Source organism: Oncorhynchus mykiss, unplaced genomic scaffold (assembly GCF_013265735.2).
Source record: "Oncorhynchus mykiss isolate Arlee unplaced genomic scaffold, USDA_OmykA_1.1 un_scaffold_119, whole genome shotgun sequence".
Classification (NCBI taxonomy): Eukaryota; Metazoa; Chordata; class Actinopteri; order Salmoniformes; family Salmonidae; genus Oncorhynchus; species Oncorhynchus mykiss.
The window spans coordinates 890,001-915,600 of record NW_023493660.1 but is presented as its reverse complement, the minus strand read 5'-3'; the positions used below and the strand labels follow the sequence as shown (position 1 = coordinate 915,600).

General features: G+C 46.4%; 1 protein-coding gene across 1 annotated transcript in view; it reads right to left on the bottom strand.

Moving 5' to 3' along the window:
* Positions 1-1,575: 1,575 nt before the first annotated feature.
* The window catches only part of LOC110513287 (AT-rich interactive domain-containing protein 5B-like), a 100,924-nt gene continuing 76,899 nt past the window's right edge, over positions 1,576-25,600 (bottom strand). Inside the window, exons 8-10 of the mRNA XM_036972058.1 lie at positions 23,568-23,665; positions 13,465-13,678; positions 1,576-4,859 (exon numbers count right to left, since the gene is read on the bottom strand). Of these exons, the coding sequence (XP_036827953.1) occupies positions 1,890-4,859; positions 13,465-13,678; positions 23,568-23,665 (3,282 nt within the window). The 3' untranslated portion in view covers positions 1,576-1,889. The remainder of the gene's footprint in view (positions 4,860-13,464; positions 13,679-23,567; positions 23,666-25,600) is intronic.

Here is a 25,600-nt window from a genome sequence, read left to right as displayed (position 1 = left end):
ATTTTTCCAACAATTGTTAACAGACAGATTATTTCATTTATAATTCACTGTATCACAATTCCAGTGGGTCAGAAGTTTCCATACACTAAGTTGACTGTGTCTTTAAACAACTTGGAAAATTCCAGAAAATGATGTCATGGCTTTAGAAGCTTCTGACGTCATTTGAGTCAATTGGAGGTGTATCTGTGGATGTGTTTCAAGGCCGCCTACCTTCAAACTCAGTGCCTCTTCGCTTGACATCATGGGAAGATCAAGAGAAATCAGCCAAGACCTCAGAAAAAAAATTGTAGACCTCCACAAGTCTGGTTCATCCTTGGGAGAAATTTACAAACACCTGAAGGTACCACGTTCATCTGTACAAACAATAGTACGCAGGTATATACACCATGGGACCACGCAGCCGTCATACCGCTCAGGAAGGAGACGCGTTCTGTCTCCTAGAGATGAATGTACTTTGGTGCGAAAAGTACAAATCAATCCCAGATCAACAGCAAAGGACCTTGTGAAGATGCTGGAGGAAACAGGTGCAAAAGTATCTATATCCACAATAAAACAAATCCTATATCGACATAAGGAAGAAGGAAGAAGCCACTGCTCCAAAACCGCCATAAAAAAATCCAGACTACGGTTTGCAACTGCACATGGGGACAAAGATCGTACTTTTTGGAGAAATGTCCTCTGGCCTGATGAAACAAAAATAGAACTGTTTGGCCATAATGACCATCGTTGTGTTTGGAGGAAAAAGGGGGAGATTTGCAAGCCAAAGAACACCATCCCAACCGTGAAGCAGCATCATGTTGTGGGGGTGTTTTGCTGCAGGAGGGACTGGTGCACTTCACAAAATAGATGAAATCACGAGGATGGAAAATTATGTGGATATATTGAAGCAACATCTTAAGACATCAGTCAGGATGTTAAAGCTTGGTCGCAAATGGGTCTTCCAAATGAACAATGACCCCAAACATACTTCCAAAGTTTTGGCAAAATGGCTTAAGGACAACAAAGTCAACATATTGGAGCGGCCATCATAAAGCCCTGAATAGAAATGTTGTGGGCAGAACTGAAAACGTGGGTGCGAGCAAGGAGACCTACAAACTTGACTCAGTTACACCAGCTCTGTTAGGAGGAATGGGCCAAAATTCACCCAACTTTTTGTGGGAAGCATGTGGAAGGCTACCCGAAACGTTTGACCCAAGTTTAAACAATTTAAAGGCAATGCTACCAAATACTAATTGAGTGTATGTATACTTCTGACCCACTGTGAATGTGATGAAAGAATAAAAAGGTTAAATAAATAATTCTCTCTACTATAATTCTGACTACTATTATTCTACTATTCTGACATTTCACATTCTTAAAATAAAGGGGTGATTCTAACTGACCTAAGACAGGGAATTTTTACTAGGATTAAACGTGTTGCAGCTAATAATTGTGAAAAACTGAGTTTAAATGTATTTGGCTAAGGTGTATGTAAACTTCCGACTTGTCTGTAGGGAATGGTTGAGTTAGGATAGTTTGGTGTTGGGGTGGACAGAGGAGAGCTGTGTGGCTCTGAAGGGAGGGTTAGGTTTATGATAGTTTGGTGTTGGGGTGGACAGAGGAGAGCTGTGAGGCTCTGAAGGGAGGGTTAGGGTTAGGATAGTTTGGTGTTGGGGTGGACAGAGGAGAGCTGTGAGGCTCTGAAGGGAGGGTTAGGGTTAGGATAGTTTGGTGTTGGGGTGGACAGAGGAGAGCTGTGAGGCTCTGAAGGGAGGGTTAGGGTTCTGACAGTTTGGTGTTGGGGTGGACAGAGGAGAGCTGTGAGGCTCTGAAGGGAGGGTTAGGGTTATGATAGTTTGGTGTTGGGGTGGACAGAGGAGAGCTGTGAGGCTCTGAAGGGAGGGTTAGGGTTAGGATCGTTTGGTGTTGGGGTGGACAGAGGAGAGCTGTGAGGGGCTGATGTCTGGGTGTTGCTGTGTGTTGAGGGCAGACATGGAAGACATGGGGTGTAGACCATGATGCAACAGTTCCCCATACGAGGCTCCCATAGGGTGCCGGTACATGTGGGCGGGGCTGTGCGCCTGTCTTTGCATCATGAAGGAGTGGAAAGCGAAGGGCGGGACCAGAGGAGAGAGGCCGGCCTGGTTCTTCAGGTACTGTAGGGGGTGGTACCCCAGGGGCCTGTGGGGGCCCAGGCCCTCACACATATCCTGGATCTGAGAGATGAAGGCCTCTGGGTAGAGGCCCCCGGGGAACAGGGGGGAGGAGTGGAAGGGGAACTTGTGTCCTTCCACGAAGGAGGTGATGTGTAGGTGGAGGCTGTGGGCCGGGGCTGGCTGGGGGTCGGCTGGTACCACCCCCTCCAGCGCTGGGGTCCAGACCTTCCACTCCGAGTGGCCCTCCCTGTCTCTGTCCCTGATTGTACAGGAGGAGGAGGAAGAGGAGGAGTGCATGGGAGTGACAGCTCTGATCTTCCTCTCTGGGGGCCCGTTCTCCCGCTCCTCCAGACTCCTCTTCAGTGGGCGCGCCGTGCACACGTTGTTCTGGGGTCTGGACGTATTCTTGGTGCCTAGGATGGGTCTGTTTAGCTCCTCTATCTTGTGTCCCAGCCCCTGGTCCTCCCATCCTCCTCTCTGGCCATTCAGGGTCTTCCCCCTGGGGTTAGGCTGGGGGTCTGCAGGCTGTCTGGGGCTGGAGGACATGGTCATGGGGGGGACTCTACAGAACCTCCCAGTATCCTGGAGGGGCATGAGGGGGTGGGGGTTGTTGTGAAGGGAGGGGGTGGCAGTGGAGAGGGTAGGTTTCTGAGGAGAGGACTTGGGAAGACTTAAGTCTGTGGGTTGGTCTTCTGAGCTTGTCTGTACGAGAGAAGTCATGTCTCTTAGTGTGTGAGGGGTCAGGTTGGGGGTCAGGAGGTTTATACGGGCACAGTAGCCCCCCAGACTCACCGTGTCGGGGTGTTTAGAGGAGGGGAACTGTGGCCCTCCCGGGCCAGGCGCAGCCTCACAGTCCCTGGGTAAGGGTGTCTCCCTCTCCCTGCTGCTGATGAACTGGCTGACGTGTGTCTCTGTATGGTTGTACAAACTGTGGAGGTTCTGGGGGTGGAGGGGGGGGGAGAAGTCAGGCAGGAATCTGGTAATGTGGCCAGGTTGGGGCGTCTCAGGACTCCGTAGGTAAAGGTCATAGGTAGAGTTAGGGTGGGGCTGGGTCAGGTCATAGGGAGAGTTAGGGTGGGGCTGGGTCAGGTCACAGGGAGAGTTAGGGTGGGGCTGGGTCAGGTCACAGAGAGGGTTAGGGTGGGGCTGGGTCAGGTCATAGGTAGAGTTAGGGTGGGGCTGGGTCAGGTCATAGGTAGAGTTAGGGTGGGGCTGGGTCAGGTCATCGGTAGAGTTAGGGTGGGGCTGGGTCAGGTCATAGGTAGAGTTAGGGTGGGGATGGGTCAGGTCATAGGGAGAGTTAGGGTGGGGCTGGGTCAGGTCACAGGGAGAGTTAGGGTGGGGCTGGGGATGGTGTCTAGTCTGGGGGGGTGGATGGGATAGGGGATGGTGCTGGGTCAGGTCACAGGGAGAGTAGGGTTCCCCTGGTTTATACATGTTCCTGTTCAGGCCCTCCCTCTCCCTCCTTTCCCCTGTCTCGCAGAACAGCGGCTTGAAGCTCTGGGCATGCTGGATGACAGACGGACGTTTGACCACAGCTGTGTCTGTGCTGCAGGAACCCTGACAGCCTGCTATTGGCTGACAGGCCGACTCCTCTGCGTTGCCAATAGCCAGGCTTGTGTTGATGAGGGGTGGGGGTGGGCCAATGGCGTAGTGATTGGGCAGAGATGGCCCAGGGGCGGTCCCATTGACCTGAGAGAGCAGCTTCTTCTTGGCTAGATCAGACATGGTGCCTGGGTGGTTGGTGCCAGAGTTGGTGCCAGGGTTGGTGCCTGGATGGTTGGTGCCTGGATGGTTGGTGCCTGTATGGTTGGTGCCAGGGTTGGTGCCTGGATGGTTGGTGCCAGAGTTGGTGCCTGGATGGTTGATGCCTCGATGGTTGGTGCCTCGATGGTTGGTGCCTCGATGGTTGGTGCCAGGGTTGGTGCCTGGATGGTTGGTGCCAGAGTTGGTGCCTGGATGGTTGATGCCAGGGTTGGTGCCTGGATGGTTGATGCCAGGGTTGGTGCCTGGATGGTTGATGCCAGGGTTGGTGCCTGGATGGTTGATGCCAGGGTTGGTGCCTGGATGGTTGATGCCAGGGTTGGTGCCTGGATGGTTGGTGCCTGGATGGTTGATGCCAGGGTTGGTGCCTGGATGGTTGGTGCCTGGATGGTTGATGCCAGGGTTGGTGCCTGGATGGTTGGTGCCTGGATGGTTGATGCCAGGTCCAGGATGGGCTCTGCCTGGGTAGAGTATAGTAGAGTATCTGTAACAGGAGTGGTCCTGTCCAGGGAGCTGTGCTCTGTCTGTGGTGTCCTCTGGAGCCCTGGGGGACTGTAGGGACCTCTGCCGAATGGGGAGCACCACCCCCACTATGCCCACCATGCCAGGGTTAGGGCCCTGGGGCTCCTCAGTCAACCCAGACTGGTCCAGCCTGGCCTGGGGACATGGGTTGGCAGAGTCAGGCAGCTCCTTTTGCCATTGGTCCTGAGGGTGGGAGTGGTTTATTGGAGTGGGAGTGTCTACAGGGAAGAAGTGGAGTGTAGTGGTGTCTGAAGGTGGCTTCTTGATGTTCTCCCAGGAAACTCCTTGGTGTAGAACCCTCTCCTTGATGCAGACCGCTACTGGCTCCTCCTCCTCCTCTTCACTGGTGCTCCTGCTCACCTCACCAGCCGGCAGGGGCACCTCCTGCTTCACCTGGACTCCCTCCTCCTCCGGACTACTTTCCTTCTCCTCACACTCCTGCAACACAACAGACACAGAGGACAGTTAGGAACCAGAGAGACAACAGACACAGAGGACAGTTAGGAACCAGACAGTCAGACACAGAGGACAGTCAGGAACCAGACAGACAACAGACACAGAGGACAGTCAGAAACCAGACAGACAACAGACACAGAGGACAGTCAGGAACCAGACAGACAACAGACACAGAGGACAGTCAGGAACCAGACAGACAACAGACACAGAGGACAGTTAGGAACCAGACAGTCAACAGACACAGAGGACAGTCAGGAACCAGACAGACAGACACAGAGGACAGTCAGGAACCAGACAGACAACAGACACAGAGGACAGTCAGGAACCAGACAGACAACAGACACAGAGGACAGTCAGGAACCAGACAGACAACAGACACAGAGGACAGTTAGGAACCAGACAGTCAACAGACACAGAGGACAGTCAGGAACCAGACAGACAACAGACACAGAGGACAGTTAGGAACCAGACAGACAACAGACACAGAGGAAAGTTAGGAACCAGAGAGACAACAGACACAGAGGAAAGTTAGGAACCAGAGAGACAACAGACACAGAGGACAGTTATGAACCAGACAGACAACAGACACAGAGGACAGTCAGGAACCAGACAGACAGACACAGAGGACAGTTATGAACCAGACAGACAGACACAGAGGACAGTTAGGAACCAGACAGACAACAGACACAGAGGACAGTTAGGAACCAGAGTCCATTATAGAGGTAATATTAAGAGTTTACAGGGGGTTTACTGGCACACGGACAGTTAGGAACCAGACCACCAATACACACTACAGAGGTAGTACTGAATAACGTTTACACGCACAGTCCAATCCACCATCTCCCTCTTCTCCTCTCTAATGAACTGTTTCCATCAACAGACCAACAGAGGGTTTGTGGAGATGTGGAGCTCTGCAGAATAAGCCTCTGTGGTCTGAAATAATTCCTGGAGAAATAAACCCTGGGCTCTGTTTGCAAATTGCTGATATCAAATCACTCGGCCAGTCGGACTTAAGTTGCGTTCATAATCATATATTTTTGACAGACACGTGACCCTGCTGCTAAGCACCCTGTGAGATACGCTGAGGCTTAGTGTTGACACGACAATGCTGCCACTTTAACCACAGGGATCAGACTCAAGGCTTAGTGTTGACACGACAATGCTGCCACTTTAACCACAGGGATCAGCCTCAAGGCTTAGTGTTGACACCACAATGCTGCCACTTTAACCACAGGGATCAGCCTCAAGGCTTAGTGTTGACACGACAATGCTGCCACTTTAACCACAGGGATCAGTCTCAAGCAGAAATGCGTCCCAAACAGCACCCTGTTCCTTTTATAGTGCACTACTTTTCACCAGGACCCTATGGGCAGGTCTTCTCTCCCCTTGTGTAGAAATCAGATTGCACTGTTTCCATGGTGATAACACTGTGAGGACATTCCCTTCAGCTGTGGGCAGAAGTGGTGGGTAACCTCTAACCCCTGACCTCTGAACTCTAGGGTGGTAGGGTTGTAGGGAGCTGGAGGGCCGGTGGACTGACTGACAGGTCCTTTCAGGTCTGCTGACTCTCAAATCAAAATCAAATCAAATTGTATTTGTCACATGTACCCAATAGAACAGGTTACTGTGAAATGCTTACTTACAAGCCCTTAAAACTTCTTCGGGATAGGGGGCAGCATTTGCACTTTTTTGATAAATAGCGTGCCCCAATTCAACTTCCTGCTACTCATCCCCAGAATATAAGATATGCATATTATTAGTAGATTTGGATAGAAAACACTCTGACGTTTCTAAAACTGTTTGAATCATGTCTGTGAGTATAACAGAACGTATGTAGCAGGCAAAACCCCGAGGACAAACCATTCAGATTTGTATTTTTTTGAGGTCACTGTCTATTCAATGAGTTTTCATTGGGAAACCAGATTTCAATGTGGAGGCTATATACATGGGGTACAGGTACAGAGTCCATGTGGAGGCTGTATACAGGGGGTACCGGTACAGAGTCAATGTGGAGGCTATATACAGGGGGTACTGGTACAGAGACAATGTGGAGGCTGCGGTCGGAGGCTGAGCAGTTGCAATACCAGGCGGTGATGCAATCAGTCAGGAAGCTCTCGATGGTGTAGATCTAGAACTTTTTGAGGATCTGAGGTCCCATGCCAAATCTTTTCAGTCTCCTGAGGGGAATAGGCGTTGTCGTGCCCTCCACGACTGTCTTGGTGTGTTTGGACCATGAAAATGTGTTGGGGATGGGGACTTGAAGCTATCAATCTGATCCACTACAGCCCTGTCTATGAGAATGGGGGCGTCCTCGGCCCTCCTTTTCCTGTAGTCCACAATCATCTCCTTTGTCTTGATCACGTTGAGGGAGAGGATTTTATCCTGGCACCACACTGCCAGGTCTCTGACCTCCTCCCTATAGGCTCTCATCGTTGGTGGTGGAGGATCAGCGTGGTGGATGTGTTGTTACCTACCCTTAACACCCGGGGGCGGCCTGTCAGGAAGTCCAGGATCCAGTTGCAGAGGGAGGTGTTTAGAACCAGGGTCCTTAGCTTAGTGATGAACCTTGAGGGCACTATGGTGTTGAACACAGATGTAGTCAATGAATAGCATTCTTACATACAGTTGAAGTCGGAAATTTACATACACTTAGGTTGGAGTCATTAAAACTCATTTTTCAACCACTCCACAAATTTCTGGTTAACAAACTATAGTTTTGGAAAGTCGGTTAGGACATCTAATTTGTGCATGACACAAGTAATTTTTCCAACAGCTGTTAACAGACAGATTATTTCACTTATAATTCACTGTATCACAATTCCATTGGGTCAGAAGTTTACTTACACTAAGTTGACTGTGTCTTTAAAAAGCTCTGAAAATTCCAGAAAATGATGTCATGGCTTTAGAAGCTTCTGATAGGCTAATTGACATCATTTGAGTCAATTGGAGGTGTACCTGTGGATGTATTTCAAGGCCTACCTTCAAACTCAGTGCCTCTTTGCTTGACATCATGGGAAAATCAAACGAAATCTGCCAAGACCTCAGGAAAAAAATTGTAGACCTCCACAAGTCTGGTTCATCCTTGGTAGCAATTTCCAACGCCTGAAGGTACCACGTTCATCTGTACAAACAATAGTGTGCAAGTATAAACACCATGGGACCACACAGCCGTCATACCGCTCAGGAAGGAGACGCGTTCTGTCTCCTTGAAATGAACGTACTTTGGTGCGAAAAGTGCAAATCAATCCCAGAGCAACAGCAAAGGACCTTGTGAAGATGCTGGAGGAGACAGGTACAAAATTATCTATATCCACAATACAATGAGTCCTGAAAGGCTGCTCAGCAAGGAAGAAGCCACTGCTCCAAAACCGCCATAAAAAAATCCAGACTACGGTTTGCAACTGCACATGGGGACAAAGATCGTACTTTTTGGAGAAATGTCCTCTGGTCTGATGAAAAAATGTTTGGCCATAATGACCATCGTTGTGTTTGGAGGAAAAAGGGGGAGATTTGCAAGCCGAAGAACACCATCCCAACCGTGAAGCACGGTTGGGTGGCAGCATCATGTTGTGGGGGTTCTTTGCTGCGTTAGGGATTGGTGCACTTCACAAAATAGATGAAATCATGAGGGGGGACAATTATGTGGATATATTGAAGCAACATCTCAAGACATCAGTCAGGAAGTTAAAGCTTGGTCGCAAATTGGTCTTCCAAATGGACAATGACCCCAAGCATACTTCCAAAGTTGTGGCAAAATGGCTTAAGGACAACAAAGTCAAGGTATCGGAGAGGCCATCACAAAGCCCTGACCTCAATCCTATAGAAAATGTATGGGCAGAACTGAAAAAACATGTTCGAGCAAGGAGGCCTACAAACCTGACTCAGTTACACCAGCTCTGTCAGGAGGAATGGGCCAAAATTCAAAAAAACGTTTTGTGGGAAGCTAGTGGAAGGCTACCCAAAAAGTTTGACTAAAGTTAAACAATTTAAAGGCAATGCTACCAAATACTAATTGAGTGTATGTACACTTCTGACCCACTGGGAATGTGATGAAAGAAATAAAAGCTGAAATAAATCCTTCTCTCTACTATTATTCTGACATTTCACATTCTTAAAATAAAGTGGTGATCCTAACTGACCTAAGACAGTGAATTTTTACTAGGATTAAATGTCAGGCATTGTGAAAAACTGAGTTTAAATGTATTTGGCGAAGGTGTATGTAAACTTCAACTGTAGGTGTTTATTTTGTCCAGGTGGAAATTGGCAGTCCGGCATGCAATAGATATTGCATCATTTGTGGATCTGTTGGGGCGGTATGCAAATTGGAGTGGGTCTAGGGTTTCTGGGATAATGGTGTTAATGTGAGTCATTACCAGCCTTTCAATGCACTTCATGACTGCGAGAGCTACGGGTCGGTAGTCATTTAGGCAGGTTACCTTGGTGTTTTAAGGCACTGGGACTATGGTGGTTTGCTTGAAACATGTTGGTATTACAGACTCAGTTGGTTGAAAATGTCAGTGAAGACACTTGCCATTTGGTCAGCGCATGCTCGGAGTACAGATCCTTGTAATCCGTCTGGTCCTGCGGCCTTGTCAATGTTTACCTGTTTAAAGGTCTTACTCACATCAGCTAAGGAGAGCGTTATCACACAGTCGTCCAGAACAGCTGGTGCTCTCATACATACAGTGTTACTTGCCTCAAAGCGAGCATAGAAGTCATTTGGCTCGTCTGGTAGGCTTGGGACAGATTGAGCGAGAAGTTGGCAGCGAAAGTTGAGGGGATTGAGACAGAGCCAACTCTCCGTACTCACAGTGGGGAGCGTGTGACCTGGCAGGCACCATGTTTTGCGGTGATGCGCAGATTCACAGCCCGGTGCGTTCTGTGCCACTTGTCGTCCAGGACGGGTTGTGCTGGCTCAGCGCGCTGTATTCCCAGTCCAGTGCGTCCTGTACCTCCTCCCCGCACTCGCCCTGAGGTGCGTATCACCAGCCCGGTGCCTGTACCGGTCCCATGAATCAGGCCTCCAGTGCGCCTCCACAGTCCAGAGCTTCCGGCGACGGTTCCCGGTCCAGAGCTTCCGGCGACGGTCCACGGTCCGGAACCTCCGGCGACGGTCCACGGTCCGGAACCTCCTGAGACGGTCCACGGTCCGGAACCTCCTGAGACGGTCCACGGTCCGGAACCCCCATTAGACGGTCCACGGTCCTGAACCTCCTGAGACGGTCCACGGTCCGGAACCTCCTGAGACGGTCCGCGGTCTGGAACCTCCAGAGACGGTTTGCGGTCCAGAGCCTCCAGCAACGGTCTGCGGTCCAGAGCCTCCAGCGACAGTCTTCGGTCCAGAGCCTCCAGCGACAGTCTTCGGTCCAGAGCCTCCAGCGACTGTATGCGGTCCAGAACCTCCAGCGACGGTTGGTGGTCCAGAGCCTCCAGCGGGGGTTCTCAATCAAGAGCCTCCTGCAAGGGTTCCCAGTCCGGAGCCTCCAGCAACGATCTACGGTCCGGAGTTCCCAGCGACGATCTACAGTTTGGAGTCCCCAGCGACGATCCACGGTCCGGAGCATCCGGCAACGATCCCCGCACCAGAGCCGCCATTGAGGATAACTTTTTCCGTGAGCGGAGTGGATACTTCGCCCCGCACCGGAGCCGTCATGGGTTATCTAGGTGGGTTATCTAGGTGATTTATGATTTATGTTGGCCTGGTATGGGTCCCAATCAGAGGCAGCTGTTTATCGTTGTCTCTGATTGGGGATCATATTTAGGCAGCCATTTCCCCTTTTGTGCTTTGTGGGATCTTGACTATGGATAGTTGCCTGTTAGAACTACTGTTAGCTTCACGTTTCGTTTGAGATTTCTTGTTTTGTTTTGCTGTGAGTTTCACTCAGTAAATGAAAGATGTGGAACCCAGATCACAAATAGACAGCTACAAAAATATAGATGAAAACTCTCTTGGTAAATAGTGTGGTCTACATCTTATCGTAAGATACTCTACCTCAGGCGAGCAAAACCTAGAGACTTCCAAAATATTAGATTTTGTGCACCAGCTGTTACTTACAAATAGACACAGACCTCCACCCCTTGTCTTACCGGATGGAGGCAGCTGTTCTGTCTTGCCGATGCAGCGTAAATCCAGCCAGCTGTATGTTATCCATGTTGTTGTTCAGCCCCGACTCGATGAAACACAACATATTAGTTTAATGGCCAGTTGGTAGGATAGGATGTTAATGGGATTTATCTGTTAATTGAATGATTAGAATATTCCACCCTGAAACAATCAAATTGTATGGAATTGATTAGAATGTATAAAATTATAATCAATAAATGTGTAGTTCTAGTCAGAATTAGGGTAAAACAATATAGCTAATGTTTATGTCTTTATAGTACCTTAAAAACAGAGGAGCGCCAGAATTCGGAGAGAGATTTGGGAAAGGACAGGGAGTGATTCTCACGGTCCCTAATCTTTGTCGGCTGGGTAGCAGGACATTGTGTGCTAATGTTAGTGTGAATGTGGGTGCGTGAGAAACCAGTATAAAATGAATTGTTTTGTACAACAGAGGAGCGCTCTCGTAAATAAACTTTCTGACTATCGTAGCTGGGCCTCCGTCTGATTCATTTCAACCAGTTTCTTACAAATTCTGGGTTTCAGGCTGAGTAGTTAATTGAATTGGGTTTATGAACATTGAGAACGTAATTCTCGTGACACTGTATGTTATCCATGTTGTTGTTCAGCCCTCGTTGAAACATAAGATATTAGTTTAATGTCCCGTTGGTAGGATAGTGTTGATCAGAGCTCATCCAGTTTATTCTCCAGTGATTGCACATTGGCTAATGGGATGGATGGTAGAGGCGGATTACCCACTCGCCATCAGATCCTTACAAGGCACCCAAACCTACGTGTCCTATATACACTTCTCTTCTTCAAGCGAATGACAGGGATTTGGGCCTTGTCTGGTGTCTGAGGTAAATCCTTCGCGTCCGACTCGTCCAGAACGAGGTGAGTAATCGTTGTTCTGATATCCAGAAGCTCTTTTCGGTCATAAGAGAATGTGACAGTAGCATTATGTACAAAATATGTCACAAATAACGTGAAAAAACACACTCAATCTGTTAGGAGGTCGTAAAACAGCAGACATCTCCTCTGGCGTCACTCAAAGTGACAGGACTATGTTGCTAACTTCAGGAATACATCCTCCACCCATCCAGACACTCACACACATCGACAGAACATGTCCAGGGTAAGGGCTTAGCTGGGGACCACTATACAGACAGGACTTCTGCAGCAGTAGGTGTGTCTATTGGCTCTGGCGCTATGGGGCTAAACACCTGAATCACTCAACAGGCTCAACTGCTCCTCTGAGTTATTGAACTATTCTTACAGCCTTACAACCCCTACAGATTCCTGATTCTAAACAGAGAGACAGGTACTAACGGGGATCCATAATAAACCCCAGGAAGAGTAGCTGCTGCCTTGGCAGGAACTAATGGGGATCCATAATAAACCCCAGGAAGAGTAGCTGCTGCCTTGGCAGGAACTAATGGGGATCCATAATAAACCCCAGGAAGAGTAGCTGCTGCCTTGGCAGGAACTAATGGGGATCCATACTAAACCCCAGGAAGAGTAGCTGCTGACTTGACAGGAACTAATGGGGATCCATAATAAACCCCAGGAAGAGTAGCTGCTGACTTGGCAGGAACTAATGGGGATCCATAATAAACCCCAGGAAAAGTAGCAGCTTCCTTGGCAGGAACTAATGGGGATCCATAATAAACCCCAGGAAGAGTAGCTGCTGACTTGGCAGGAACTAATGGGGATCCATAATAAACCCCAGGAAGAGTAGCTGCTGACTTGACAGGAACTAATGGGGATCCATAATAAACCCCAGGAAGAGTAGCTGCTGCCTTGGCAGGAACTAATGGGGATCCATACTAAACCCCAGGAAAAGTAGCTGCTGACTTGACAGGAACTAATGGGGATCCATACTAAACCCCAGGAAGAGTAGCAGCTTCCTTGGCAGGAACTAATGGGGATCCATATTAAACCCCAGGAAGAGTAGCTGCTGTTGAGCATTCCAGAGAATGAGGTAATGTTTCTGTTCTATACCGTAGCAGGGTGAGATGGTTCCAGTTTGGAGTCAGAGGACCAGACACTGGTCTATACAATGAAAACTGTTGACCCAGCAGATGCTGTCTGCTATGTATTAGAGGTACCTTTCATACAAATCTTATCTTAATCTTGTGACCATTCTATGTATCTGTTGTTCGTCATATAGGTTGAGAGGGGTGTATCTCGGCTATAAAGGATCTTTGTACTTTTGTGTTGTCACTTTTCAATGGTTCATTAGAAATGGTGCATCATTGAAAGTCAAATGCTATTGCAAGGCTCTTATTATTAAATATGTAGTTTAAGTATAACTCGGACTGGTGTGTGAAGTTTGTCTCTCTCCTCATTTGGTAAATACAGAAATTAACCACCACACTGACTGGGAGGAGAGAGAGAAAGAGAGAGAATTAGTCTGACTGGGAGGAGAGAGAGGGACACAGAGAAAGAGAGAGACAGAGAGAGAGAGAGAGAGAGAATGGGACTGACTGGTGAGAGTTCCAGGCCTTTAGCACAGGGGTCCTGTTCAGTCCTGGGGGGTTGGGGGTTTTGTGGGTGTTGCTCCTCTTTGGGCCACTGCGTCACCGTGGGAACCTTGGTCTTGGGGACCTCCTGCTGGGTGGTGAGGTCTTTACGGGGTTTGGATAGGGGGAGGGGCTTATCTTCCTCTCCTTTAGTGAACCTCTCATAGGGCAGGATAAGCCTGGGGAGAGAGACAATTATTATCAATCAATCAATTAATAAATAACAGCCATTAAACATCAACAGTTATTATAGAGATAACCCAGATAACCCAGCCCCCTGACGAGAAATCAGAATCAGGTAATCATTATAACCTGGAGAGGGAGACAGGTAATCATTATAACCTGGAGAGGGAGACAGGTAATCATTATAACCTGGAGAGGGAGACAGGTAATCATTATAACCTGGAGAGGGAGACAGGTAATCATTATAACCTGGAGAGGGAGACAGGTCATCACTATAACCTGGAGAGGAGTAGAGGGAGACAGGTAATCACTATAACCTGGAGCGGGAGACAGGTAATCATTATAACCTGGAGAGGGAGACAGGTAATCATTATAACCTGGAGAGGGAGACAGGTAATCATTATAACCTGGAGAGGGAGACAGGTAATCATTATAACCTGGAGAGGGAGACAGGTAATCATTATAACCTGGAGAGGGAGACAGGTAATCATTATAACCTGGAGAGGGAGACAGGTAATCATTATAACCTGGAGAGGGAGACAGGTAATCATTATAACCTGGAGAGGGAGACAGGTAATCATTATAACCTGGAGAGGGAGACAGGTAATCATTATAACCTGGAGAGGGAGACAGGTAATCATTATAACCTGGAGAGAGAGACAGGTAATCATTATAACCTGGAGAGGGAGACAGGTAATCATTATAACCTGGAGAGGGAGACAGGTAATCATTATAACCTGGAGAGGGAGACAGGTAATCATTATAACCTGGAGAGGGAGACAGGTAATCATTATAACCTGGAGAGGGAGACAGGTAATCATTATAACCTGGAGAGGGAGACCAGTGTTCCATGACTATGTGCATAGGACTGTAGTCTCAAAATTGCAGGGTTGAGTACTGGGTGGTAACCGGCTAGTAACAGTCACTAAAGTTAAAGGCAGGGTACTGAGCTAGTGGTGACTATTTAACAGTCTGATCGCCTTGTATGTGTGTGTGTGTGTGTGTGTGTGTGTGTGTGTGTGTGTGTGTGTGTGTGTGGCTGTAATTTAGCTTTACAAAACAATGATGAGAAGTAATTCACAATTGAACATTCGCAGTGTTCCAATCTGTGCGGCGCTACAGAACTGTCTGTCATCACTACAGTATCTAGGAACTGTCTGTCATCACTACAGTATCTAGGAACTGTCTGTCATCACTACAGTATCTAGGAACTGTCTGTCATCACTACAGTATCTAGGAACTGTCTGTCATCACTACAGTATCTAGGAACTGTCTGTCATCACTACAGTATCTAGGAACTGTCTGTCATCACTACAGTATCTAGGAACTGTCTGTCATCACTACAGTATCTAGGAACTGTCTGTCATCACTACAGTATCTAGGAACTGTCTGTCATCACTACAGTATCTAGGAACTGTCTGTCATCACTACAGTATCTAGGAACTGTCTGTCAACACTACAGTATCTAGGAACTGTCTGTCATCACTACAGTATCTAGGAACTGTCTGTCATCACTACAGTATCTAGGAACTGTCTGTCATCACTACAGTATCTAGGAACTGTCTGTCATCACTACAGTATCTAGGAACTGTCTGTCATCACTACAGTATCTAGGAACTGTCTGTCATCACTACAGTATCTAGAAACTGTCTGTCAACACTACAGTATCTAGGAACTGTCTGTCATCACTACAGTATCTAGGAACTGTCTGTCATCACTACAGTCTCTAGGAACTGTCTGTCATCACTACAGTATCTAGGAACTGTCTGTCATCACTACAGTATCTAGGAACTGTCTGTCATCACTACAGTATCTAGGAACTGTCTGTCATCACTACAGTATCTAGGAACTGTCTGTCATCACTACAGTATCTAGGAACTGTCTGTCAACACTACAGTATCTAGGAACTGTCTGTCATCACTACAGTATCTAGGAACTGTCTGTCATCACTACAGTATCTAGGAACTGTCTGTCATCACTACAGTATCTAGGAACTGTCTGTCAACACTACAGTATCTAGGAACTGTCTGTCATCACTACAGTATCTAGGAACTGTCTGTCATCACTACAGTATCTAGGAACTGTCTGTCATCACTACAGTATCTAGGAACTGTCTGTCATCACTACAGTATCTAGGAACTGTCTGTCATCACTACAGTATCTAGGAACTGTCTGTCAACACTACAGTATCTAGGAACTGTCTGTCATCACTACAGTATCTAGGAACTGTCTGTCATCACTACAGTATCTAGGAACTGTCTGTCATCACTACAGTATCTAGGAACTGTCTGTCAACACTACAGTCTCTAGGAACTGTCTGTCATCACTACAGTCTCTAGGAACTGTCTGTCATCACTACAGTATCTAGGAACTGTCTGTCATCACTACAGTATCTAGGAACTGTCTGTCATCACTACAGTATCTAGGAACTGTCTGTCATCACTACAGTATCTAGGAACTGTCTGTCATCACTACATTATCTAGGAACTGTCTGTCATCACTACAGTATCTAGGAACTGTCTGTCATCACTACAGTATCTAGGAACTGTCTGTCATCACTACAGTATCTAGGAACTGTCTGTCAACACTACAGTATCTAGGAACTGTCTGTCATCACTACAGTATCTAGGAACTGTCTGTCATCACTACAGTATCTAGGAACTGTCTGTCATCACTACAGTATCTAGGAACTGTCTGCCATCACTACAGTATCTAGGAACTGTCTGTCAACACTACAGTATCTAGGAACTGTCTGTCATCACTACAGTATCTAGGAACTGTCTGTCATCACTACAGTATCTAGGAACTGTCTGTCATCACTACAGTATCTAGGAACTGTCTGTCATCACTACAGTATCTAGGAACTGTCTGTCATCACTACAGTATCTAGGAACTGTCCAGTATGAGTCCAGTGTGTGGGTTCAGTCTGTGGGTTCAGTCTGTGGGTTCAGTCTGTGGGTCCAGTGTGTGGTTCCAGTGTGTGGTTCCAGTGTGTGGGTCCAGTGTGTGGGTTCAGTCTGTGGGTCCAGTGTGTGGTTCCAGTGTGTAGGTTCAGACTGTGGGTTCAGACTGTGGGTTCAGTCTGTGGGTTCAGTCTGTGGGTCCAGTCTGTGGGTCCAGTGTGTGGGTCCAGTGTGTGGGTCCAGTCTGTGGGTCCAGTGTGTGGTTCCAGTGTGTGGGTCCAGTGTGTGGTTCCAGTATGTGGGACCAGTATGTGGGTCCAGTCTGTGGGTCCAGTGTGTGGTCCTCCCTGGACCATGTTGATAAATTGTGGTTGAGTTATTGGGTTAAGGTGCTTCTTGTTTCAGTCAGATACAGTGTTGTGATTGGTTGAGTTATTGGGGTCAGATGTTTCAGTCAGATACAGTGTTGTGATTGGTTGAGTTATTGGGGTCAGATGTTTCAGTCAGATACAGTGTTGTGATTGGTTGAGAGTTGTTGGGAGTTTCTATAATAAGATCTGGGGATCGCCTTTCCAAAGAATCTGAGATAATTTATGACTAAAACTATTTTCCCATTCTTTCCACATTCCCAATATGTCCATGTATTTAACATATTTCCATTTATGGACACAACAGCCACATACTAATCTTTACTTTCCAAATTGGCTCATTGTGAAATATTCCCTTGCTGTTGATGCTTTTAAGAGTTCAAGAGGGTCTGAGAGGTTTTAATGTGTGTGACGTGACGTTTGGTTGAGCTGAAAATCTGTCTGACTGACATAATAACACTACAGCTGGTCAGAGCTAGAGCCAAGAACAGGATCGCCACACTTAAATGATCCTTTATGAGGGAGGGAGGGAGGGAAGGAAGGGGGGAGGGAGAGAGGGAGAGAGGGAGAGAGAGACAGAGAGACAGAGACAGAGATTTTTGCATCTTAATTGCCAGGAAAAGGCACCTTTGTTACAGTAGCCCCAAAATACAATTCACTGGGAGCTAAACCCAGGATGACACACTGGTCTCAACTCCCTCTGGGAACAGAATAAGAACTGAAGTGCCCATACATTCCATTACATTACCAGCCAGCCAGTCCGTCATGTGGCCAGAACCAGCTACAGAAACAGTCTGAGTATCTGCTGTCAGCTGCTGACACCATTTAAGTAACTGATTATATCTATAGACACACATTTAACCTAACACTGACACCAGGCATAGAGCCCTAACACTGACACCAGGCATAGAGCCCTAACACTGACACCCAGCCATAGAGCCCTAACACTGATACACTGACACCAGGCATAGAACACTAACACTGATACACTGACACCAGGCATAGAACACTAACACTGATACACTGACACCAGGCATAGAACACTAACACTGACACTGATACCCAGCCATAGAGCCCTAACACTGACACCCAGCCATAGAGCCCTAACACTGATACACTGACACCCAGCCATAGAGCCCTAACACTGACACCCAGCCATAGAGCCCTAACACTGATACACTGACACCCAGCCATAGAGCCCTAACACTGACACCCAGCCATAGAGCCCTAACACTGATACACTGACACCCAGCCATAGAGCCCTAACACTGATACACTGACACCCAGCCATAGAGACCTAACACTGACACCCAGCCATAGAGCCCTAACACTGACACCCAGCCATAGAGCCCTAACACTGACACCCAGCCATAGAGCCCTAACACTGATACACTGACACCCAGCCATAGAGCCCTAACACTGATACCCAGCCATAGAGCCCTAACACTGATACCCAGCCATAGAGCCCTAACACTGACACCCAGCCATAGAGCCCTAACACTGATACACCGACACCCAGCCATAGAGCCCTAACACTGATACACTGACACCCAGCCATAGAGCCCTAACACTGATAAACTGACACCCAGCCATAGAGCCCTAACACTGATACACTGACACCCAGCCATAGAGCCCTAACACTGACACCCAGCCATAGAGCCCTAACACTGACACACTGACACCCAGCCATAGAGCCCTAACACTGACACCCAGCCATAGAGCCCTAACACTGACACACTGACACCCAGCTGTCGTGTCTTTGGCTATGCCGGATTAAGTGATATGACATGCTATTCTATAGAATAATGTCTCCGTAATTAATATTAACTGATTGAGCTAATCATGTAAATGTAATTAACTAGAGAGTCGGGCACCACAAAATAATATTTATAGAGCTGTTATCTTCCGAATAAACTCTTAAAGACCTAGTAATATGTTAAATCCATAGCAGTCAATATTAATCGTCATCTTAATTCAGTCTCATCTGAAAGTTGTAAATTCTTGGTTATCTGCACGAACCCTGGCTAACAAGTTGAACCAGCAATACAAAATTGGGTTTAATTATTTATTTACTAAATACCTAACTAATCACACAGAATTACACATAGACATAATTAATCAACTTGATTACAAATTACGTCATAAAGGAAATCGTCCCTAGCGGGCGGAACAGATGTGATAGCTGGTTACACAAAAGAAAAGGGGCTGGGTTTGAGTGAAAGAGCGGGAAGACTGAGGAACAAAGGGCGAAGCTGTGCTATCGTAAATACAGTATCTTATGCATTCTAAATTACCGCCCATTCGGAAAAGGAAAATGCAATAAATATTTACTCTGAGCTGCGCTTCGGTAGGTTGGTGGTAGATGGAAGGCCGTGTTGCCAAACCGAGTCCTTTGAAGAATGTCTCTGGTTGTCAATTGGATACGTTGTAGTAACGTCGTTGGGTGATAGACGGGTTACTCAGTCTGTTCCTTCCTAACCCTCGTTTGCAGCGTCTGTTGCTAACTCAACGGCTAGGAGGTATTACTTCTGTAGTGAATAAGAGTTCAAAGTTCATACCATTCGCAACCAAAGCTCACGCTGATGTTGGCTTCGTTCTGTAGTTATTATCTGAACCATTCTGACATCGGACCGTCGTCCTCACGTCCTCGGAAAAGGAGGTTATATTGTCGTCAAGGGCTTATATAGGAAGGGAGAGGAGGGCGTGTTTGAAAAGTTTTATAGCCCATGTCCCTTCACAGGGGCGGGCCACTGATTGAGCAAAGCCCTATCTTATGAAAACCCAAATCTCTAGAAGCTTCTCTTTTAGAAGCTAAAATCGGATGTCATCCCATCACAAATAAGTTTTGTTGAACGTTACTCAAAGTAACACGGTTCTACTCAAAACGCTGCAGAGCAAAGACAATCAGTTAATGAACACAATGACACAGGTGGATGACAAATCAGCAGAACTCATTGAAGTCGCTGACCAAATGAATGATGAGAGAACTCAGGTGATGAATATGGAAATATTGATTTCTAAGCAAGTGGAGGAAATCTCATCACTGAATCTCTCGCTCCGTACTCAATACCTGTATCTGCAAACCATGACAGATAAGTTTGAGACCAAAAGGAGCAAGTGTTACACTCATGTGTCCAAAATCAGTACTCTAAGCGCTCAAGTGGACTCTGCAATGCAGCAGAATACCACCCTTAGGTACCATCTGGAGGAAGTCCAGAATGGTCACGCTCTACAGCTTGACTACCAATCCAAGCACCCGGAGCCCTGTACTCACAAGAGTAAAGACGATAGGTTTCAGACCTTGCCTCCCTCATGTGTCCCTCAGTCTTCTCCTCTTGACCATTCGGCACTGAGTAATATTGCGCCTCTTGGCCAACAACAACAAGGCTTGGCTTCTCCTCTTGGCCTTTCGGCCCCAATCTCTCCACAGGATGAAGCCAACCCTCTCCGCCCACTTGGCGCGGAATACCTTGACAAACTCATCAAGAATTTCCCCACCTTTGACCCCGTTCCAGGTCAGCCAAACGATACTGAGACGTTCCTAGCTGACATAGAGGACGCGTTGGACAGCTACCCGAACGCTGCGGTTTCTGACAGGGTTTACCTGTTGAAGCGAACGTCGAATAGACACATGACAAGGTTAATTTGTCTACAACAGCAACATGCTAAATGACTACGCTAAACTTGCCACAGCTTTGAAATTAGAATTCAGTGGTTCCGCGACTCGCAAACACGATAGCTCACTGGCTAACAAGCTCGGAACTAACACCCACAAGCTTACTATCATAGGCTTCGTTCAGCTTACTTTGGCCTACTCACTGAAACAGGCATGGAAGACTTGTTACCTTTTAAACAAATGTTCCTGTCGAACATGTATCCTACCTTTATTACCTACTTGGGCCCCGCCGCCCACGTTGGCTTGCCTATCTTACAACTCAGAGAGCTTGCAAGCACAGCCTTTGAGGCATCAAAAGTTCACAACGCTAAGAGCCCTGACCACTCGGTTTTGAAGTTTGACCAGGAGCACTCACTCCAGTTACAGGGTGCATTATCAGGTATTGGAGCGTTGAGAGATGACACACAACAACAGTTTCTACCACGAAACCATGATTCCAATAACCTCCGCGGTCGAAATAACTGTAAAGTACGTCTCCATCAACATGACTACCGCTACAATCGACCTGTTCACTACGTTCCTGCACCCAACCCCCAAAAAGTGTCAGAGCACAAGGATAACAAAGGGGTGAAGGATGATCAAAACGTAGACCAATGTTCTCCAGAAGTCCCACCACGGGAAGAACTAAAGCGAGAACAATTTGAGAAAAGGGTGAAAGACAAGTCACAAGGACTAGAAGGGGAATTACCGGACACCAGGTCCGCAGGAATTAACACCCATAGCAAGCTTTTAAAGTTCTAATTTCTCCCGCTCTCATTCAAGACCCTATCCAGGGCCCGCTTGATCAAGAAACAAGCCCCCTGGGCTTTGTCTATAGACTCTGATACAAAGGTTGCGAAGAAAAAGGTCAAACGCTTCGTTAAAGCCACGCCCACTCAAAATCGGAAAAGTCAATCTGCTTCCACCTTGAACAGAAATGGCACATTACGAAGTTGCGAACGACCACTCCACTTTGTGGGGAACATGTCCACTAACCATGAATCTAAACGCCCATACCTGGAAACAGTCCTCGAGAACTGCTTAACTTGTCATGGGCTAATTGATTCGGGTGCGACAATATCACTCATCTCTCAAACATTGTTTGATGATCTTAAAAGGGCTTTGAAGCCAACTTAAACATTGGTTAAAAGTGGAACGATGCGACGCTACACTTCGAGGGGTCACTCAGACTACCCCGCCTCTCACATTGAGAGTCATGCTGAAACTACACTTCAAGGACGTGTCGCTCGTTCACCCTGTGTATGTTACCAGCCTCGAAACTGTAACCCTGCTACTTGGAGCAGACTTGATGGATCGGTTACTCCAATTGCTGGATTGGAAAACCAACCAGGTATGGTCACAGTCTACAGTGCCTCCTCCACTGACCACACTGCCTTCCCCTAACGCTAGCTGCAACGCAGTCATTAACGAGGGGTATCTGTCGAAAGCACCCCTTGGGAAAAATATCCTTGGGGCAGAATCCAATGAGATATTACAATATCTCTACACATTCCATCAGCCAACCTGCTTGACCATTATTTTCATGATATCTACTAATAACTGGTCTGAGTCTGTATCCTCCATGGTACCAACTACAGTACTAATAACTGGTCTGAGACTGTATCCTCCATGGTACCAACTACAGTACTAATAACTGGTCTGAGACTGTATCCTCCATGGTACCAACTACAGTACTAATAACTGGTCTGAGACTGTATCCTCTGTATGGTACCAACTACAGTACTAATAACTGGTCTGAGACTGTATCCTCCATGGTACCAACTACAGTACTAATAACTGGTCTGAGACTATCCTCCATGGTACCAACTACAGTACTAATAACTGGTCTGAGACTGTATCCTCCGTGGTACCAACTACAGTACTAATAACTGGTCTGAGACTATCCTCCATGGTACCAACTACAGTACTAATAACTGGTCTGAGACTGTATCCTCCATGGTACCAACTACAGTACTAATAACTGGTCTGAGACTGGATCCTCCATGGTACCAACTACAGTACTAATAACTGGTCTGAGACTGTATCCTCTGTATGGTACCAACTACAGTACTAATAACTGGTCTGAGACTGGATCCTCCATGGTACCAACTACAGTACCAATAACTGGTCTGAGACTGTATCCTCCATGGTACCAACTACAGTACTAATAACTGGTCTGAGACTGTATCCTCTATTTGGTACCAACTACAGTACTAATAACTGGTCTGAGACTGTATCCTCCATGGTACCAACTACAGTACTAATAACTGGTCTGAGACTGGATCCTCTGTATGGTACCTACTACAGTACTAATAACTGGTCTGAGACTGGATCCTCTGTATGGTACCTACTACAGTACTAATAACTGGTCTGAGACTGGATCCTCCATGGTACCAACTACAGTACTAATAACTGGTCTGAGACTGGATCCTCCATGGTACCAACTACAGTACGAGAAAGAGTCTAACTGTTCTCCTAATATGTACCATACTGTATGAATCATTCTCTGCCTGTCATGAGTCAAACGGTTCTCCTAATATGTACCATACTGTCAAATCATTATTACTCCCATCTACAGTATTTGCCATTCATTAATACAGTACAGTTAGAGTACATTTCATAGTGTCTGTGTATACAGGTATAGTAGGGGACATGTTTAATATAGAGACATTTCATAGTGTCTATGTATACAGGTGTAGTAGGGGACATGTTTAATATAGAGACTGTACCTTTCATAGTGTCTATGTATACAGGTGTAGTAGGGGACATGTTTAATATAGAGACATTTCATAGTGTCTGTGTATACAGGTGTAGTAGGGGACATGTTTAATATAGAGACTGTACCTTTCATAGTGTCTATTTATACAGGTGTAGTAGGGGACATGTTTAATATAGAGACTGTACCTTTCATAGTGTCTATGTATACAGGTGTAGTAGGGGACATGTTTAATATAGAGACCTTTCATAGTGTCGTCTGGTGCAGGTTGCAGCGCTGGTGCTTCCTGGGTTTCCTCCTAACTCGTCATAAACATGTTTCCACTGTCGGCGCGATGTGATCTGACGACACAGAGGGGCAATGACAGGGTTAGAAAACAGTTGGACCCTAACATATTAGCATCGCTAGCATATTAGCATAGCTAGCATATTAGCATAGCTAGCATATTAGCATAGCTAGCGATATCTGACATTTTTGTGAGTACATTCAGAATATTCAATGTCATCAGACAACTAAGACTTTAACTGAATTGTGAAGAAATTACAATATGATTGATGAAAGTCCACGTTGTTCATTAAACAGATGAATCCCTTTAAAACCCAGAGGGAACAGTAACCTATTGAAGAGCAGAAACACACTGCTTCCTCCAGTCTATTGGAAGCCCTGAGCACAGCGCTTAATACATCCATCCATTTGGCCTTGGGGCGTATTCTACTCTGTGTGGAATCACATTCACATCACAGTAATGTCAGTGGGAAGGTCATTGGACTCTGATCACTATGACTACCGACCAATGTAGTGCACTACATTAGAACAGGGCCCATGAGGCTCTGGTCAACAGTAGTGTTCTATATAGGGAATAGGGCTCTGGTCAACAGTAGTGTACTATATAGGGAATAGGGCTCTGGTCAACAGTAGTGTTCTGTATAGGGAATAGGGCTCTGGTCAACAGTAGTGTACTATATAGGGAATAAGGCTCTGATCAACAGTAGTGTTCTATATAGGGTACAGTGATATTCTGTTGCTCTGAGCTCCAACAGTGCAGGTCAAAAAGAGAAGCTAATTAAACAATAATAATAAATATATATACATATATATATATATATACACACAGTACCAGTCAAATTATTGGACACACCTTCTCATTCAAGGATTTTTCTTTATTTTTTACTATTTTCTACATTGTAGAATAATAGTGAAGACATATGAACTATGAAATAACACATATGGAATCAAGTAGTAACCAAAAAAGTGATAAAACAAATCAAACTATATTTTAAGACTGCACTTGAAGAAACCTTAAAAGTTCTTGATATTTTCCGTATTGACTAAATGAATGATGTCATTTCTCTTAGTTTATTTGAGATGTTCTTGACATTTTCTTTATTTAACTAGTCAGTTAAGAACAAATTCTTATTTACAATGACGGCCTACCAAAAGGCCTCTTGCGGGGGTCTGGGATTAAAATGAATAAATAAATAAATAGGACAAAACACACATCACAACAAGAGTGACAACACAACACTATATAGAGACCTAAGACAACAACCTAGCAAGGCAGCAACACATGACAAAACAGCATGGTAGCAACACAACATAACAACAACATGGTAGCAACACAACATAACAACAACATGGTAGCAACACAACATGGTAGCAGCACAAAACATGGTACAAACATTATTGGGCACAGACAACAGCACAAAGGGCACGAAGGTAGAGACAACAATACATCACACAAAACAGCCACAACTGTCAGTAAGAGTGTCCATGATTGAGTCTTGAATGAAGAGATTGAAATAAAACTGTCCAGTTTGAGTGTTTGTTGCAGCTCGTCACTAGTTGCAGCGAACTGAAAAGAGGAGTGACCCAGGGATGTGTGTGCTTTGGGGACCTTTAACATAATGTGACTGGCAGAACGGGTGTTGTATGTGGAGGATGAGGGCTGCAGTAGATATCTCAGATAGGGGGAGGGAGGCCTAAGAGTGTTTTCTAAATAAGCATCAACCAGTGGGTCTTGCGACGGGTAGACAGAGATAACCAGTTTACAGAGGAGTATAGAGAGCAGTGATGTGTCCTATAAGGAGCATTGGTGGCAATTCTGATGGCCAAATGGTAAAGAACATCTAGCCGCTCGAGAGCACCCTTACCTACCGATCTATAAATTACGTCTCCGTAATCTAGCATGGGTAGGATGGTCATCTGAATCAGGGTTAGTTTGGCAGCTGGGGTGAAAGAGGAACGATTACGATAGAGGAAACCAAGTCTAGATTTAT